We start from the raw sequence: 18,892 nt of genomic DNA, 5'->3' as shown, positions 1-18,892 counted from the left end.
CTGGCCCTGTAACATCAGGCCCCCTCCACCCTGGCTCTGGAACATCAGGCCCCCTCCAACCTGGCCCTGGAACATCAGGCCCCCTCCACTCTGGCCCTGGGCAACGTCGTCCTGGCATTCCAGAAAACCAGCCATTAATCTCCCGCCAAAGGAGAAACAGGGGACGTTGTGGATGCAGTGAGAAGCTGCTTCAGTAGGAGAAGAAGAAGATATCTGAACTCCAGGGAATCAGGAGAGAACTGAGAGCCCTGAAGGAGCAGCAAGGCCGACATCATCAAGAGGTTATGGCCTATAGGAGGGCTAAATTTGAACTCCTGCAACAACAAGCCAGCGAGCCCTCTTTAACCATGTTTCTACCAACCGAAAGTAAGTGCAAATTGCGTTATTTACTCAATATGAAAAGTCAAATCATGTGTGGCTGACAACTATGTAATCTTTTTGATTTTTTTTTTTTCCAGATCCACAGATGTAACCCTCTTTTCTTTGCTTTTTTTTTTTTGGCTACATTGTTGGCCATCATGCCTCCCAAAATACAACCCCTCGTCCTTGTCGTGGGAGGTGGAAACAGACTGGTTCTGGCAAATGGGGCTCTGGTGGTGGTGCATGGCATTCAATTTGTTTTTCAGTGATGTAGTTAAAACCCTTCAGCAGTTGAACTGAAATACAAAATAAAACATTTTATTTTATGGACAAATATACTCTTTTGTAATATGTATTTCAAGTGCTTTTCTAATACATTAGGCATTCATACAGTATGCCCAGTATGGGGAAAAGAGCATACTATTGTAACTTGACTCATAGTAGTATATTAATGCCAGATCAAAATGCAGGCATTACTGAGTGAAGCTGAAGCATGTTTACCATGCCATGTCATCCTTTATTAAATACCCGAATAATGTGACCAAGCCTGATAATGAAACATATGGAATGGAACTTTTATTTTGCAGTGGCGAGCCACCATCACATAAACCATCAAGTAACTGAAGATTTTGTCAATTCACAACATTAATATCATCAATGACAATATAAGCCAAACATAACACAAAACACTCTTAAGTACTTAGATCATTCTTAAGAGAGGCATGAAAAATATGAAATAACAGCATGACGACACCCTATTTTAAAACAAATCAACACATTAATATATTAATGTTGTACCTTATTACTATAACAAATCAAAGATGGATCACTAGTAGTAATTAATTTAGAATGATTATTAGCTAGGGTGTTTCTATTAACTCTGGTGCATCAAAAGCAGGTGTATTAATGCCTCTCCTAATAAAACAGTGTGTTTGTGTGTTTCAAGCGCTCAACAATGGCAGCTTTACAAAGAATCTTACAGCTGGAGCACAGAAGGCGACACAGTAGTCAGTCAGTTTATATAAATGCCTACATAAGGACAAATTTTACCCCTCTTGACTCACTATCTGATGATGCTATTTTAAGAAAATTCCGTCTTCCAAGGACCAAGATCCTTGAATTATTTCAGATAGTGAAACCACACCTTCAGAGGGCAACAAGAAGAAACTACGCCTTAAGTCCAGAGGTGCAGTTGTTAGCTACACTGCGTTATTTTGCTGTTGGAAGTTTTATGGAGGTGGTGGGTGATGGCCTGGGGCTCAGCAAGTCTTCAGTCAGCAAAACTGTGAAAACAGTAACATCTTTGCTGTTACAGCTGATGAACAGCATCCTGGTTTTCCCCCAAAACTCCTGAGGAAATACAGCTGGCCAATCAAAGATTCTATGATATTGACAACATCCCCAGAGTGATTGGCATCATTGATGGCACCCTAATCCCAGTGTTAAGCCCTGTGGTAAATGAGCCCTTGTACATTTGCAGGAAGGGCTATCCTGCCATTAATGTTCAAGTAGTGTGTGATCACCAGGGAATGTTTACTGACATTGTGGCAAAATGGCCTGGAAGCACACATGACTCTTTTGCATGGGCCTTTGGTGATAGCTGGCTTCTGGGAGACAGTGGATATCCTCTTCGCCCATACCTCTTGACACCTGTGCAGCATCCAGCCACCATTGCAGAGGAAAAGTTTAATCAGGCCCATGGAAGGACACGCTCTATAGTGGAGAGAGCTATAGGACTGTGGAAAGACCGTTTTCGCTGCATCAGCAAGTCCAGTGGTGGCCTGAAGCTAAACCCCACCAAAAGCTGTTCTGTTATTGTGGTTACTGCAGTTCTCCACAACATTGCAGTCAGGGAAAATGTCCAGCTTCTTGAGGAGGAATTTGGTGCCGTTGGTGCCGATGTGGAGGAAGATGCTGTTTCTGATGATGATGATCCTTTGAACCCACATCAAGGCAGAATGCATCCTGCAGGAGCAGAAGTCAGAGAACTTTTAATTCAGAATATGTTTGGATAGGCTAATATTTTACAGGTTGGATACTGTGTTTTCTATTATTTGATTAATTTAATCTGACATAACTTGTGTTAATAAATATTTTGTTTATTTGCCTATGTTTCCCCCCTGCAGACTTCACTGAAATACTTTTGCAAACAATAAATATGTATTTGTTTCTTAAAACGCCAATGAGAATATTACATTCTATTACACAAAACCACTTATTTATACATTTTTTCTTAATTCATTGACTATATATAAAAAATACTGTGGTTTGAGTGTGTAATATTTTAAATAGCCTACACTGTTAGACCTTACCAGGCTTTTTTACAGTAAAATACTAGTAACACTGTTGCCAGTAATTTACTGTTAATTGTACAGTTCTTTACTGTAATCTACAGTATGTTACTGTAAAAATGCACTAAATTAAAACTCGAGTTGACTAATTTCACTTGCAGAAACCGATTGCCTTAAACTGACCAACTGTCATTTAATTGTATTAACTCAAATTTATAATGCATATAATGTGAGCAAAGTATTACTGTGAACTTATTTCATTTGAGACCATTAAAAAATTATTGAACATAAAAAGATTTCCGCTGGACCAGCAACTACACAGTCACTGTCTGTAAAATAAAGCAACATGCAGCAAATCATCAATGTTTGAAGATCTTCTCCTAGCACAGGCTCTACTCTTCAGCACAACGGTGACCCAAAAAACAAAATTTTACAGTAAACTACTGGCAACAGTGTTGCCAATATACCTGTTTTATAACTTACAGTTTATTACTGTTAAAATACATTTTGTGGGTGTGTCTTTTTAACTTACACTGTTAACCCTTTCAACCAAACAGGAAAATCCACACTACAAAGAGTAAAAAGTAACATTGAGACAGTGTTGCAGTGAGATAATCACACGACGGAAAATAGAGAAACACGAGAACTACAACTGACTTCCAGCCATTACGCATTATTACACTTATTATTAACCAGTATGACTTTATTACTGTCATACAACTACAGAAGATGTTATTGAGATGTTTAATTGAAAATGTTTGGTTTGAAGTTACCATTATAGAGATCTGGGGCCGGTTTCACAAAGCTATTTTAGACCGGTCTATAGTGTTAGACAAGTCTAAAATTTGCTCATAGACTAGTCTAATGCAAGTTAGACTGTTTCACAAAAATAAAGACAGACTCAATTAATTTAGACCAAACAAATTAAACACCTTACCCCCAGGCTAACTTAGGTCTAAGACTCTATGTTACCTTGGCAACCAGCAGTAACAATCAGTTACATTACAAACTGCCAAAAGAAAAGGGAAAATGGCTCATAATTTAAACATTTCTTCTTGTTACTACATTCCCAAGTAAAATGTCCTTGTAACTGTTAGGGCCGTTAAGCCTGTTTTATACTTCTGCGTCGAAATGCCGCCGTAGCTACGTCGTAGGCTGTGTGTAGCGCGCGTACCCTATGGCGTACCCTGACGTGCACCTCTCCAAAAATGTAACAACGCGTCAATTCTACGCGGACACAAGCGCGGTGATTGGTCTGCCAGAACCCCTCCCTCGGGGTTTCACATGCTCCCTAGGTGCGCGTCAACGCGGACAACGACACAGAAGTATAAATTAAAACCAACACGTTGCCTACGGCGTATAGGCTCCGGCGTAGGTCCGACGCAGAAGTATAATGAGGCCTTTACATAGTCAACGCGAGCAATTCGACGCGCTCCCTTTCATACGCAAGCGTCACGGGCGATGCGTGAAATGCAATACACCGTGACTGCTCAAACAGGGGTTAGTAGAGTCATAGTGAAGTCATAGCTCTGAATGCACGTCTATTTCGCTTCAAACGCTCGCTTTATACGCGCGTCCTATTCGCCTTGCGTGCGTGCGTGCGTGCGTGCGTGCGTGCGTGCGTGTGTGTGTGTACTTGTCTGTGTGTGTGTGTGTGTGTGTGTGTGTGTGTGTGTGTGTGTGTGTGTGTGTGTGTGTGTGTGTGTGTGTACGTACGTGTGTACGTGTGTACGTGTGTACTTGTCTGTGTGTGTGTGTGTGTGTGTGTGTACGTGTGTGTGTGTGTGTGTGTGTGTGTGTGTGTGTGTGTGTGTGTGTGTGTGTGTGTGTGTGTGTGTGTGCGTGTGTGTGTACGTGTGTACTTGTCTGTGTGTGTGTGTGTGTGTGTGTGTGTGTGTGTGTGTGTGTGTGTGTGTGTGTGTACGTGTGTACGTGTGTACTTGTCTGTGTGTGTGTGTGTGTGTGTGTGTGTGTGTGTGTGTACGTGTGTACGTGTGTACTTGTCTGTCTGTGTGTGTGTGTGTGTGTGTGTGTGTGTGTGTGTGTGTTTGTTTTTGTGGTTTACGAGGACTTTTGACCTGAATACGCACCAGCACTATGGGGACATTTGGGTTTATGAGGACAGAGGCCATGTCCTCATAAATCCGACAGCGTAGATGTCATTTACTACGTTCCAGACGCTCCCTCTCAAAGTTTGGCGCCATGTCCTTACATACCACAAAACCCTGAAATTTTACCATACACAGTGTATCCCTGATTTCGAGAGTGCGCCCCTGTAGCCAGGTCCTGGTATTACACCCGTGTCATCAAAAATTTGCATCTTTCACACAAGTGTATTATTTGGGGCCTGTGATTGGTCAGATCGATACCGCTAGGCGGGAAATCGCGAAAACAAGATGGCGCCAATGGGCGGAGCTTCAATCAGCTTTAGTGATTGGTCAGATCGGTACCGGTAGGCGGGAGATCGCGAAAACAAGATGGCGCCAGTGGGCGGAGCTTCAATCAGCTTTAAAATGTGTAGCAACTAATGCAAAATACTAATTATTTAAGTATTTTTGCCTGTAATTTATTAATTGTGCATTAAATATATGATAAATAAATAAATAAAATCCCGTTTATATTATGATAAGTACAACGTAATCAGAGGTGTAGTCATTCGTCGTCACGTCATTTCCTGTTTGGACTGGACAAACTCTGCACCTGAGAAGACATCTGTGGACCTGATGAAGGCAACTGTTATCCAAAAGGTAAGTTATAATGTTGTTTAATTGCTTCTCTAATAGCACGTGGGTCCGGTTGGCTTGTTTGTGCATGTTCTGTATGCTCTTCGCTGCTCGTTTTACAGTTAGAAAGCAGCTAGCGCGTGATGCTAACCGTGCTAGCGGACCTATAAGTTAGTGATTCTGTTTACAGACTGACATGAGGGAATCAGCGATGCTTGTCATTTTAAACTCGTTTTCGATTGCACTATATTTGTAACTGCTACCTTTTCTGATCTCATAAAATAGTCTAGCCATCATAATAACGCGTTGGCATGACTAACGTTTCAGTATGTGAAGGGGAGGCTATTTCACCCAGTACAGTATCCTGATATGCTACTGTTAATATTACTACAGTTATGCTTGCTTTAAACACATTAAGACACAAATATGTGCTCTTATTACTCCTGACTATAATAAAATATAGGCTACTCTGAATATTATTAGAACTCTGTTTGATTCAGTCTTATTAATACTGTCACTATTATTGCCTATAATATTAATTGTGAATGAAATCTATGAATGAATAGTTATTATCAATTAACATATTCCTTAAATATCATATAATAAAGTATTAAAATAACTTGAATGCTGTTTACCATAATTGATCAATTTATTTAAAACAAGCTTTTTGAATAATAGGTCAAATGAAATGCAATGGTCGTGAGAGTCTTTTTCTATGCGCGCAGACACATGGGATGATGGCTGAAGTGAGTCAGTGAAGGAGAAGATCAAGATCTGGAAGAGGGCATGCCGTTTACAGACACAGATGAGCTCCAGGGCAGATTCAGCAATCATTATAAAGGTGAGTTCAGGGTTTCCATGCATAAGCAGTGCCATGCGACCAGTGCTCCTCAGAAACAGATTATTTGCCACAGTTATCAGTCACTGAATTATGATTGTGTGTGTAAGAAGTGAGTCACGATCACTTACTGTACATCTAGCACAGGCACAATGTCTCGTATCACTCTCATACATACACACACTTGAACTCAGTGCCGTCCAAATGTATCTAGTTACCAGTGTCCCAGTAAATCTAGTGTCCTCATAGACCAGTATTCTGTCAAACTTACACAACACACTCAGTCAAAGTCAAACATCAGGAACATGCTCTTATGATGTCCTCATAAAACTGTGTCCTCATAGACCAGGATTCTGTCAAACTTACACAACACACTGAGATTCTTCTGTCAAGTCAAACATCAGGAACATGCTCTTATGATGTCCTCATAAAAGGGTGTCCTCATAAAACTGGTGTAAAGCTACACACAACCTGACACACTGTAATGAAAACACATGTAATGTGATGCATAAAAGCCGTGAACATTACCTTGTGGTAGCATTTAAATATTGAAATATTGATTTGAAAACTTTAACTTTGTAATCTTGTATATTATCTCAAATCAGTATTTCATGTGCAAATATTTATTGATAGGTAGCTGTGTATCAGGACCCTTATTATCCTGTCAGTTTATTTTGTATTAATTACTGACTGACTGTACATTATCCTTTATATATTCCATTTATAATGCTTTTTTTAAACTCTTAGGTGAAGTGTTTCTGTATGTAACGCTTAATTTCATATTCTCAGATGAGCCATAAGAGCCAGTGGTCATCAGACAGTGATTGTGCTGCTCTGACTGTGGGTCTAGACGAGGTAAGTGAGAGTTGTGCTGGAAGAGAACGAGCAAACGAAGCAGAGACATCTGTGAGATCTAGTGTTCACACATTTACACCACTGTTTCATGTCTAATGTTATGTTTTGTAGACTCTCAGTGAGGTTGAACCCTCCACTCTCGAAATGAAGAGTCCGTCCCCGTCCCAGTCAGAAGCCAGAGATGTACAGAAGGTATTGTTTTTTTGGAAATTAAATTAGGGATACAGCGATATGAACATTTGGGCCGATAACTGATCATTCTTTATATTCGAAAGCCGATATCTGATATATTAGCCGATGAATCTAAATCCAAAATTTGATATACTTTGAAAGCCTGATTACAAAAACGAAACGCACATCATTTAAAGCCAATGTCCCAAACACTTCAACATAAATCAAACATAATAGTACAGTGGCCTAATGTAAGATTCCTTAACTTTTAAAATGAATTTTACATTCATATTTCCAACTTTCTTTATAAAAAAATGACAACACTTTACAAAAAGGTTTCATCTTGTTAGTATTAGTTAACATGTACTAACAATGAATGAACAATACTTCTACAGGATTTACTTAACGTTTATCTTAACGTTAATCTCAACATTTTCCAAGACATTTTAGGATCCAGTGTTGTATCTGTTAATTTAATGCACTGTGAACGAACATGAACTCACATATTTTATTAACTCACATTAACAAAAGTTTTTCAATATGAAAAGCAATTTCACCAGATGTCTTGAATAGCTCTATTTGGAAATAATTAATCATTCTAGAATGATTGGTGTGATTTTGTAGGGGTTTGCATCTGCATAGAAAATAATAAATTGCAAGCAGAGATAAAAAAAATGAACAAAGATGTGAAATAAACAATGCCTCATATATTCCAGGTAAGTCTAACAGCATTTAGGTACAGAACTTGAGTAATCAACTGTAAAATAACACGGCAGAGTCTTTACATAGCCTGACTTCACAGAGGCCTGTACTGCAATGTCACTACCACAGATGGGTATGAATGATAAAGCAATACATTGTGCAGCCCTACAAGTTAATGTTCATGACTTTAATGCATCACATTACATGCATGTTCATTACAGTGTGTCAAGTGTGTGTGTGTCTTACACCTGTTTTATGAGGACACCGTTTTATGAGGACATCATAAGAGCAATGTTCTGATGTTTGACTTGACTGGAGAATCTCAGTGTGTTGTGTAAGTTTGACAGAATCCTGGTCTATGAGGACACTAGATTTACCGGGACACACATATGGAATATTAGGATCGATACTGATAACCCATAATTCACAGCTCATTGTGGCTAATACCAATAGCGAAAACTATTTGTGCTTGTCAGATTAAATATAATCATTGAAGAAGTTGGTAAAAAATAGCAACCTCTGTTTGGCTTTCAATAAGTGATACTAAAATTATTATTTATTTGTCTTTTTTATATATTTTTACTACTTTTTTTTTCAGATGATAACTCTGAAGAATCAGATGAAACCTGAACAAGATACAGCAACTCTAAAGGTATCCAATAAGTTAATGTAATAACTCTGTTTCCTCAGAAACAGATTATTTGCCACAGTTATCAGTCACTGAATTATGATTGTGTGTGTAAGAAGTGAGTCACGATCACTTACTGTACATCTAGCACAGGCGCAATGTCTCGTATCACTCTCATACATACACACACTTGAACTCAGTGCCGTCCAAATGTATCTAGTTACCAGTGTCCCAGTAAATCTAGTGTCCTCATAGACCAGTATTCTGTCAAACTTACACAACACACTCAGTCAAAGTCAAACATCAGGATCATTTTCTTATGATGTCCTCATAAAACTGTGTCCTCATAGACCAGGATTCTGTCAAACTTACACAACACACTGAGATTCTTCTGTCAAGTCAAACATCAGGAACCTGTTCTTATGATGTCCTCATAAAACGGTGTCCTCATAAAACTGGTGTAAAGCTACACACAACCTGACACACTGTAATGAAAACACATGTAATGTGATGCATAAAAGCCGTGAACATTACCTTGTGGTAGCATTTAAATATTGATTTGAAAACTTTAACTATTTTGTAATCTTGTATATTATCTCAAATCAGTATTTCATGTGCAAATATTTATTGATAGGTAGCTGTGTATCAGGACCCTTATTATCCTGTCAGTTTATTTTGTATTAATTACTGACTGACTGTACATTATCCTTTATATATTCCATTTATAATGCTTTTTTTAAACTCTTAGGTGAAGTGTTTCTGTATGTAACGCTTAATTTCATATTCTCAGATGAGCCATAAGAGCCAGTGGTCATCAGACAGTGATTGTGCTGCTCTGACTGTGGGACTAGACAAGGTAAGTGAGAGTTGTGCTGGAAGAGAACGAGCAAACGAAGCAGAGACATCTGTGAGATCTAGTGTTCACACATTTACACCACTGTTTCATGTCTAATGTTATGTTTTGTAGACTCTCAGTGAGGTTGAACCCTCCACTCTCGAAATGAAGAGTCCGTCCCCGTCCCAGTCAGAGGCCAGAGATGTACAGAAGGTATTGTTTTTTTGGAAATTAAATTAGGGATACAGCGATATGAACATTTGGGCCGATAACTGATCATTCTTTATATTCGAAAGCCGATATCTGATATATTAGCCGATGAATCTAAATCCAAAATTTGATATACTTTGAAAGCCTGATTACAAAAACGAAACGCACATCATTTAAAGTCGGCATGAAATCAAATTTGACAAATCTTCTTTTTATATGTAATATTGTAGTGTTTATTATAAATGATTTATCTGTGCACTTCATTATTTTTTCAAAATTCATGTACCCTTATAATCTTTAATCAAATACATTACCCTTCCCTCCCCCCTCGAAAACGACCTCTCTTCTCTTTTGGTCATGTGCCATGGCGAAAGGGTGCGGCCAGAGCCCATGAGGGTGCGGCTATCGGTGTTTGTCTCGTTTCGCGGGAGGCTCATATAAATATGGTCTGATTCCTGCCTGAAAATTTAGCTGCTTGTCCTTGTTCTCGTCGCTGGGCTCCTCAATAAAAAAATCCTTCATGTGAGGGTAACGGTGGGGGAGTCCGGTGGAGAGAAATCCTCCACAACTGAATGTAAACTGGCATTCAAATCTGCCTCCATTTTGTTTGCAACGCCCAACCTCCAACGATCCAATCAATTCCCGAAGGACGAAATCAAGCCCCGCCCTACATTTTTTTCTAATTTCAGAAGCAGTTTCACTCGGATATACATCACAACAAGGAAAAAATGACAATCTCAACTTCCATTTCATGCCGACTTTAAAGCCAATGTCCCAAACACTTCAACATAAATCAAACATATACAGTAGTGGCCTAGTTTGAACCAGTGTAAGGTTTCTTAGCTTCTAAAATAAATTTTACATTCATATTTCCAACTTTCTTTATAAAAAAATGGCAATACTTTATAAAAAGGTTTCATCTTGTTAGTATTAGTTAACATGAACTAACAATGAATGAACAATACTTCTACATGATTTACTTAATGTTTATCTTACTTAACGTTAATCTCAACATTTTCCAAGACATTTTAGGATCCAGTGTTGTATCTGTTAATTTAATGCACTGTGAACTAACATGAACTCACATATTTTATTAACTCACATTAACAAAAGTTTTTCTCTGTTAGTTCATGTTAGTTAATGCAATAACATATGTATTGTGAAGTTTTACCAAAACATCTATTGCCTTAATAATAATAATAATAATAATAAATCAAATGAAATTAAAATGTTATTAGACAACATTAAACTTAAAATGAAATGGCCTAAAGAGCTGAAGGAACACCCCTAAACCTGAGGCTTTGTTAGATGGTTTTAGCTCAACGGAACACAACCTATATATGATAAATTAGATATTTATACAAAATAAACACAATATTACAACTTATACTTGCACAAAATCATGCACAGATTAACTTGAGCTATTATTAATAGTAATCAACTATTACATAGTGAAACTCCTGTTGTGGATGCGCTCCTCCCAGGACAACACGCTGAAACACAGCAACTAAACCCAAAGAATTCACGACGTTTTTAATGCAATAGTTTGCTCATTATAGTGTTATGTATATATGACAGTCCCAATCATAATTAATGTTTTGCTGACCACCGGTGTGGCCTACAGTGAAGTGTTTACTGTAGCACTCATTAACTCAGCCAAATGCATCCTATATGAGATAAATCAGATATATAACAAAAATAAAAAATATTACAACTTACAATTCCACAAGCGAACTCTCCCTGTAACAATGCGCTGATTTCACAGATTTGTGATTCAAACATTTCAAAACCATCACGGTGAACAGCGCACATCTGAAGCTGAAGGAAGAAATCCATTATTTATTAGTGTTAATATAGCGGCCTAATTTTCTTATCGGATTGACAACGACAACATCAATGAGCATTTATTTTCATGCATCCCTGATTGGTTATGACCATATATTTATAGGGTTTTAACTTTATACTTGATTACAACTTATGTCACAGTGTTTTAAATCTTAAGTCACTATTCATCTCATTAATTTGATCAGTATTAATACTGAGTGGTTTGAAATGTCCCATCATACCTGAATTAGTTTGGCGTCATCAGCCTTCTTTTGCTCAAGTATATCATTGATAATGTAATGTTTTAATTTTATGTTTTATGACAGTGATCAGTCAGTGTTAATGGAGTCAAGTATCTGTGCTGCTTCATTTGGAGAATCTCTGAATCCTTTGTCTCTAATAGATGTTTATTTTTTCTTTCTTTGCCTTGCTTTCAGGTGAGCCCTGAGAAGGAACAATCATCATTGGAGGATCAAGACTGTGTTGAGATGGTAATAAAAAGAGCATTGCATCATTTTAGGAAATGCTAGTCTAGAAAGAACTTTTTCACATCATCTTTGGGGCTGTTTTACACCTGGTCATTTCATTGTCAAAACAATTCCATTTACACTTGGCCACATAAATGTGTCTTCACAAAACGGACATAAATCCGATCTTCAATTCCCGCGCTATATCAGATTTAACGGTGTTCACGTCATCGAAAGCTACCGCTATGAGCAGCATTTTTTGTATCATCAGCTAATTTTAAGATCAATAGGAGAGAGAGTAGCATCAGCACTGGTAAAATCATTTATTCTCACTACTTTTAATGAAGATGACTGTGTGTTGAGCATCTGCGACTTACTTTAATTTATTTTTAGTTTGTATTTTGTGCATCAGCATGCTGAAGAGATCCTCAGCTACTCATCTGCAGTGATGCGTGTTGCAGAAGCGCTGTCATATCTCACTATAACGTGTCATATAGCCTAAAATACGCTGTCACCTGTTTATTATTTGGCATTTTTGGGAGGAGTAAAATTCATAGTGTTACCATTAATTACCTTTACTCTAGTGACTGACCACAGTCTAATCTGTCCCTCCACAGTTTGAACCAAAAGAACCGAAAATATTTTTACGCCTCATAATAACATAAATTGTCTTTGTGTTTTGCGCAATTGCTTTGGTAAAGCATCTCTCAAACATACTAAAATCAAAAGCACAATATGGCTCAATGCCCTTATCAAATCGCAAAAGACGATAAGAAAGTAAGTCTGTAGTCTGTTGTGCTGCGTGTTTCAAACTGAAGAGCACACTTTGCTCGCTCGATCAGCTCATGATCTGGCTTTTTCCATGCCTCGTTTCACAGGGAATGAATGCAGTGAACTCCATCTCTGCATGTGCCATAAGTTTAACATGCATTTGGGAACGCAACCAGCACCAGTTACTCTCTATTTTCACATTCGCATTATATCCACATTTTTTGTAGTAATACAATTTTTCAATAAGATGCGTTTATAAACCTGTTTTCACTTAAACTGCAGGTTTCTGCCAGTATAACAGCTTAAGTGAAGAAATTAAGAAAGTATTATAACCTCTTATTGTAAAATAATATACTCATTATAAAATATTAATTTTTCATTGACAGTATTAGTATATCACTGTCTAGGCGATAATTCTAATAATAGTGATCTTAGTGAAGTATTATAGTTGTTATTAATATGATTATTATTATTAAACGGTGCCATTTGTCATGTTTCATAAATGACTTCTCAATACAGGTTAAACTGAAGATGTTCTTGTTTTAAATGTCTCTTTTTCTTTAAGATGAGATCAGTATGACGGACTCTGATGCCAGTGATCCTGATGAAAGCGGTTCTGAAGGTGATGTTCCTGCTGGAGCTGCAGGCGTCTCCAGTAATGTTGGTATGTGTCAACTAATGATGGGTACACACCAAAAGATTTTACATCTTATAAGATTTTCAAAATGTGATGGACCACAAACATGAGGACAAAAAATCCTAGATTTAACCGTTTTGCTCATATAGTGTGTGGTGTGCCATGATGTGAAAAGACCGTTAGGGTTGGGTATCGTTTAAATTTTAACGATTCCGATTCTGCTTATCGAATCCGGTTCTTAACGATTCTTGGTTTCGATTCCAATATTTATTGGAGAGAAAAAAGAGAGCAAATACTTTTTTCTACCTTTTATTCTTGTTACATTTAGGCTATTACCAGTAAAACTGTGACAATGCATCTTAATTTACAATATACTGATATATATATATATATATATATATATATATATATATATATATATATATATATATATATATATATATATATATATATATAACACTTTAAGGAATTATAGACTCGACTCGTATTAATTGTCTGATGTATTTATTCATGATCTCTATTTTAAACAAAACTGGTTCTCATTTTATCCAGAATTATGCGGCTCTAGTTTGTCTTTCTTGCATGTGATACAATTCGCTGTATTTTCATCTTTTTTTGAAAAGCTTAACCAAACTTTCGAAAGTCTGCTGCGCTCCGCCATCGTAAATATAACGTACAGCGCATGTGCGGCAGGCAGGTCCTGGCAGATCAATACAACTGTAAACAAATGCTCACTGACATTCACCTCGCGCATGTGAGCATCACCAAAGTAAGGAATCGATAAGCGGAATCGAAGTGTGCGCGACTTATCGAATCCCCGGTTTTTGGCATTTTGGAACCGGTTCTAGATACCCAACCCTAAAGACCATGCAACCAGAGTCTCGACTGTTAACACTCTAGAGACCTCAGAATAAGCATGGCGGACGATATGCAGGAAGCAATTGCGATGATAGTGTTTGGAAATGTTTTACACAACACGTTGTGTAAACATTTGCGCCACAAATCAACAAGCTGATCCTCCATCTCTGCTGTCCACATCAATTTCAGTTTGTGCTGCGCCATGACTGCGTTTCTTATGCTTCCGTCTTCCTTCATCTCGCTTTTTGATTGGATATGGTTTCCTTTCACGTGATAATCTCCAGAGCATGCGCGTGTTTGTCCTCGGGCTTCCCCCCACATTTCAGGATTTCTGATCGTAAATATTCCACATGTTGAATATTTGCGATTCGCGATCAGGTCGGCTCTGACGTTCTTCCGATCAGGTTCGGACACTCTTAACACACCTCACACCAAGGGAAAATCTGATAAGATAATCTATAACCATCAAGATAATCGGGACACAGCTAGGATTTTCAGAAGGGGGAAATCAGCCCAAAATCAGCCTGATTATCTTTTGGTGTGTACCCAGCATAACAAGTTTGTGTTTATGAACATGTTTATTATTATTTTAAACCAATATATATTGTAGTGCAATTTTACGTTAGTATTTTCACCAAAGAAAAATGGTTTTAAGCCAGTTATATTCACTGAACAAAATTATAGATCTAAGTTCTAAGACTTTTTCTATGTACCCAAAAGGCCTGTTTCTCTCAAATATTGTTCACAAATCTGTCTAAATCTGTGTTAGTGAGCACTTCTCCTTTGCCGAGTTAATCCATCCATCTCACAGGTGTGGCATATCAAGATACTGATTAGACAGCATGATTATTGCACAGGTGTGCCTTAGGCTGTCCACAATAAAAGGCCACTCTAAAATGTGCAGTTTTATCACACAGCACAATGCCACAGATGTTGCAAGTTTTGAGGGAGCGTGCAATTGGCATGCTGACAGCAGGAATGTCCACCTGCTGTTGCCCGTGAATTGAATGTTCATTTCTCTACCATAGCCGTCTCCAAAGGCTTTTCAGAGAATTTGGCAGTACATCCAACCGGCCTCACAACCGCAGACCGTGTGTAACCACACCAGCCCAGGACTTCCATATCCAGCATCTTCACCTCCAACACCGTTGAGGCCAGCCACCCGGACAGCTGCTGCAACAATCGGTTTGCATAACCAAAGAATTTCTGCACAAACTGTCAAAAACCGTCTCAGGGAAGCTCATCTGCATGCTCATCGTCCTCATCGGGGTCTCGACCTGCAGTTGGTCGTTGTAAACGACCTGCGTGGGCAAATGCTCACATTCGATGGCGTCTGGCACTTTGGAGAGGTGTTCTCTTCACGGATGAATACCGGTTTTCACTGTACAGGGCAGATGGTAGACAGCGTGTATGGCGTCATGTGGGTGAGCGGTTTGCTGATGTCAACGTTGGGAATCGAGTGGCCCATGGTGGGGTTATGGTATGTGCAGGCGTATGTTATAGACAACCAACGCAGGTGCATTTTATTGATGGCACTTTGAATGCACAGAGATACCGTGATGAGATCCTAAGGCCCATTGTTGTGCCATTCATCCACAACCATCACCTCATGTTGCAGCATGATAATGCACGGCCCTATTCTGCAAAGATCTGTACACAATTCCTGGAAGCTGAAAACATCCCAGTTCTTGCAGGGCCAGCATACTAACGGACATGTCACCCATTGAGCATGTTTGGGATGCTCTGAATCGGCGTATACGACAGCGTGTTCCAGGTCCTGCCAATATCCAACACAGCCATTGAAGAGGAGTGGACCAACATTCCACAGGCCACAATCAACAACCTGATCAACTCTATGCGAAGGAGATGTGTTGCACTGCGTGAGGCAAATGATGGTCACACCAGATAATGACTTGTTTCCAGACCCCCTGAGACCACACAAAACTGCACATTTTAGAGTGGCCTTTTATTGTGGCCAGCCTAAGGCACACCTGTGCAATCATCATGCTGTCTAATCAGTATCTTGATATGCCACACCTGTGAGGTGGATGGATTATCTCGGCAAAGGAGAAGTGCTCACTAACACAGATTTAGACAGATTTGTGAACAATATTTGAGAGAAATAGGCCTTTTGTGTACATAGAAAAAGTCTTAGAACTTTTAGTTCAGCTCATGAAAAATGGGGGCAAAAACAAAAGCGTTTAGAATTGTTCATAGTGTATGTATATATATATCATACTATAGTGTGCCAGTAGATAATATCAAATTACATTTCTAAACATTCCTTTTGCCATTAATTGTAAAAATCAGTTATCAATAATCAGATATTATTATAAATAACAATTTTTCTAGAACAAAATGAATGGAATCAGTACCAAACCAATAAGTTTATCATGTTCATGTTGGTCAAAAACTTTGAAAAGGAGATGTTTAACACAACATTCCATCTCCAGAATAATGTTTTGAATGTCATTTGAAATGTAATTTTTAGAGATCAGATGTATAACCAGTTTTAAGTTCTAGATGCAGGTTTGAGTTACATCTGAGTTTCTGATCTGTCTATAACTGATTTCCTACAGGTGTTCAGAAGATGCCTATCGAGAAACCACTGAAGTTCCTCAAGGTACCTGAGGTTTAAATCTGAATATGACTACCATTGTAAGTACATGAGCTCTCATATAGTTAGAGTTTACTAAAGCATGTATTCTTCTGTACAGAGAATGAACATGAGGCAGGAATTGAAAACCTTGTGGAAAGGACAAAAAGTGTGCTGGTCAAATGCTGAAGTTACAACTGTAATTGAACATTTTAAGGCACATACACTCACCTAAAGGATTATTAGGAACACCATAGTAATACTGTGTTTGACCCCCTTTCGCCTTCAGAACTGCCTTAATTCTACGTGGCATTGATTCAACAAGGTGCTGAAAGCATTCTTTAGAAATGTTGGCCCATATTGATAGGATAGCATCTTGCAGTTGATGGAGATTTGTGGGATGCACATCCAGGGCACGAAGCTCCCGTTCCACCACATCCCAAAGATGCTCTATTGGGTTGAGATCTGGTGACTGTGGGGGCCATTTTAGTACAGTGAACTCATTGTCATGTTCAAGAAACCAATTTAAAATGATTCGAGCTTTGTGACATGGTGCATTATCCTGCTGGAAGTAGCCATCAGAGGATGGGTACATGGTGGTCATAAAGGGATGGACATGGTCAGAAACAATGCTCAGGTAGGCCGTGGCATTTAAACGATGCCCAATTGGCACTAAGGGGCCTAAAGTGTGCCAAGAAAACACCCCCCACACCATTACACCACCACCACCAGCCTGCACAGTGGTAACAAGGCATGATGGATCCATGTTCTCATTCTGTTTACGCCAAATTCTGACTCTACCATCTGAATGTCTCAACAGAAATCAAGACTCATCAGACCAGGCAACATTTTTCCAGTCTTCAACTGTCCAATTTTGGTGAGCTCGTGCAAATTGTAGCCTCTTTTTCCTATTTGTAGTGGAGATGAGTGGTACCCGGTGGGGTCTTCTGCTGTTGTAGCCCATCCGCCTCAAGGTTGTGCGTGTTCTGGCTTCACAAATGCTTTGCTGCATACTTCGGTTGTAACGAGTGGTTATTTCAGTCAAAGTTGCTCTTCTATCAGCTTGAATCAGTCGGCCCATTCTCCTCTGACCTCTAGCATCAACAAGGCATTTTCGCCCACGGGACTGCCGCATACTGGATGCTTTTCCCTTTTCACACCATTCTTTGTAAACCCTAGAAATGGTTGTGCGTGAAAATCCCAGTAACTGAGCAGATTGTGAAATACTCAGACCGGCCCGTCTAGCACCAACAACCATGCCACGCTCAAAATTGCTTAAATCACCTTTCTTTCCCATTCTGACATTCAGTTTGGAGTTCAGGAGATTGTCTTGACCAGGACCACACCCCTAAATGCATTGAAGCAGCTGCCATGTGATTGGTTGATTAGATAATTGCATTAATGAGAAATTGAACAGGTGTTCCTAATAATCCTTTAGGTGAGTGTATAACCAAAGAAAAACTGGCCACACTGACTGAATGCCAGCAGTGTAAGACCGCTGAGGATCCTTTCCGTGGGTTTTCAATTTCTGCCTCACTCTCATTCTCTGTACAGAATAATACATGCTTTAGTAATCTCTAAACACATGAGAGCTTTTGTACTTACAATGATAGTTGTATTCTAATGACACTATACTCTTCTAGAGCTGATGTACAGCCCAAACTAACTTTGTTGAATACTTTTCCTGTTATCTCTGTAATTCTGCTTTGAAACTTGACAATTCTGTTTACATTTTCTGGAAATAACAGAATTGTCTTTAGGTAAACCGTCCCTTGTAAGTCGGTTTCTCTACATGTTGCAGCATTTATTGCATGTTGAGTGAGTTCATTTTATACATTTCAAAGCCTGTTTAATGACGTCTTTAAATTGTGCCTGTTTCCAAGGGCTGTTTTGTCAATCTTTTCGAAGTTTTGAATGGTTCATCTGCTTGTCATTTTAATATGTCAAAACAGTAATGATACTGTATGCTTTCTGAAAGATCACACAGTTGTGCAAGTTTTATTGACCATGTTTTTAAGTTTGTGGATGTCACTTTCCCCTTAAAATGGTATGTCATGATTGTATTACATGGTAAAACTGAAAAAACTCAATGTTTATGATGATATTATTGAAGTCATAATTAAAGC

The 18,892-nt window shown here is 38.7% G+C and overlaps 1 protein-coding gene across 3 annotated transcripts; it reads left to right on the top strand.

Annotated features, from left to right (window-relative positions):
- The first annotated feature begins 5,305 nt into the window (after positions 1-5,305).
- On the top strand, positions 5,306-17,102 carry LOC308696039 (uncharacterized protein). Of its 3 annotated transcripts, XM_081374383.1 has the most exons (10): positions 5,306-5,398; positions 6,100-6,215; positions 7,002-7,067; positions 7,179-7,259; positions 8,539-8,592; positions 9,359-9,424; positions 9,536-9,616; positions 11,875-11,928; positions 13,241-13,339; positions 16,750-17,102. In XM_081374383.1, exons 2-9 carry the CDS (start codon positions 6,180-6,182, stop codon positions 13,253-13,255), a joined length of 453 nt encoding a protein of 150 aa, XP_081230509.1. In that variant the 5' UTR covers positions 5,306-5,398; positions 6,100-6,179; the 3' UTR covers positions 13,256-13,339; positions 16,750-17,102. The 3 variants fall into 3 exon arrangements, with proteins under 3 accessions (XP_081230509.1, XP_081230510.1, XP_081230508.1); XM_081374384.1 differs by lacking the exon at positions 8,539-8,592; XM_081374382.1 differs by lacking the exons at positions 13,241-13,339; positions 16,750-17,102 and having other exon boundaries at positions 5,318-5,398; positions 11,875-12,108.
- The last annotated feature ends 1,790 nt before the right edge of the window (positions 17,103-18,892 follow it).

This window comes from Scardinius erythrophthalmus (assembly GCF_964197995.2).
Source record: "Scardinius erythrophthalmus genome assembly, chromosome: 9".
Lineage (NCBI taxonomy): Eukaryota > Metazoa > Chordata > Actinopteri > Cypriniformes > Leuciscidae > Scardinius > Scardinius erythrophthalmus.
The sequence above is the reverse complement of the archived record's forward strand: the minus strand, read 5'-3'. Positions and strand labels throughout refer to the sequence as shown.

Coding starts and splice junctions, on each gene's coding strand:
- LOC308696039 (XM_081374382.1), top strand. CDS start 6,180: ATGAGCTCCAGGGCAGATTCAGCAATCATTATAAAG. Junction 7,068..7,178: donor TGACTGTGGGTCTAGACGAG/GTAAGTGAGAGT, acceptor TATGTTTTGTAG/ACTCTCAGTGAGGTTGAACC. Junction 9,617..11,874: donor AGGCCAGAGATGTACAGAAG/GTATTGTTTTTT, acceptor CCTTGCTTTCAG/GTGAGCCCTGAGAAGGAACA.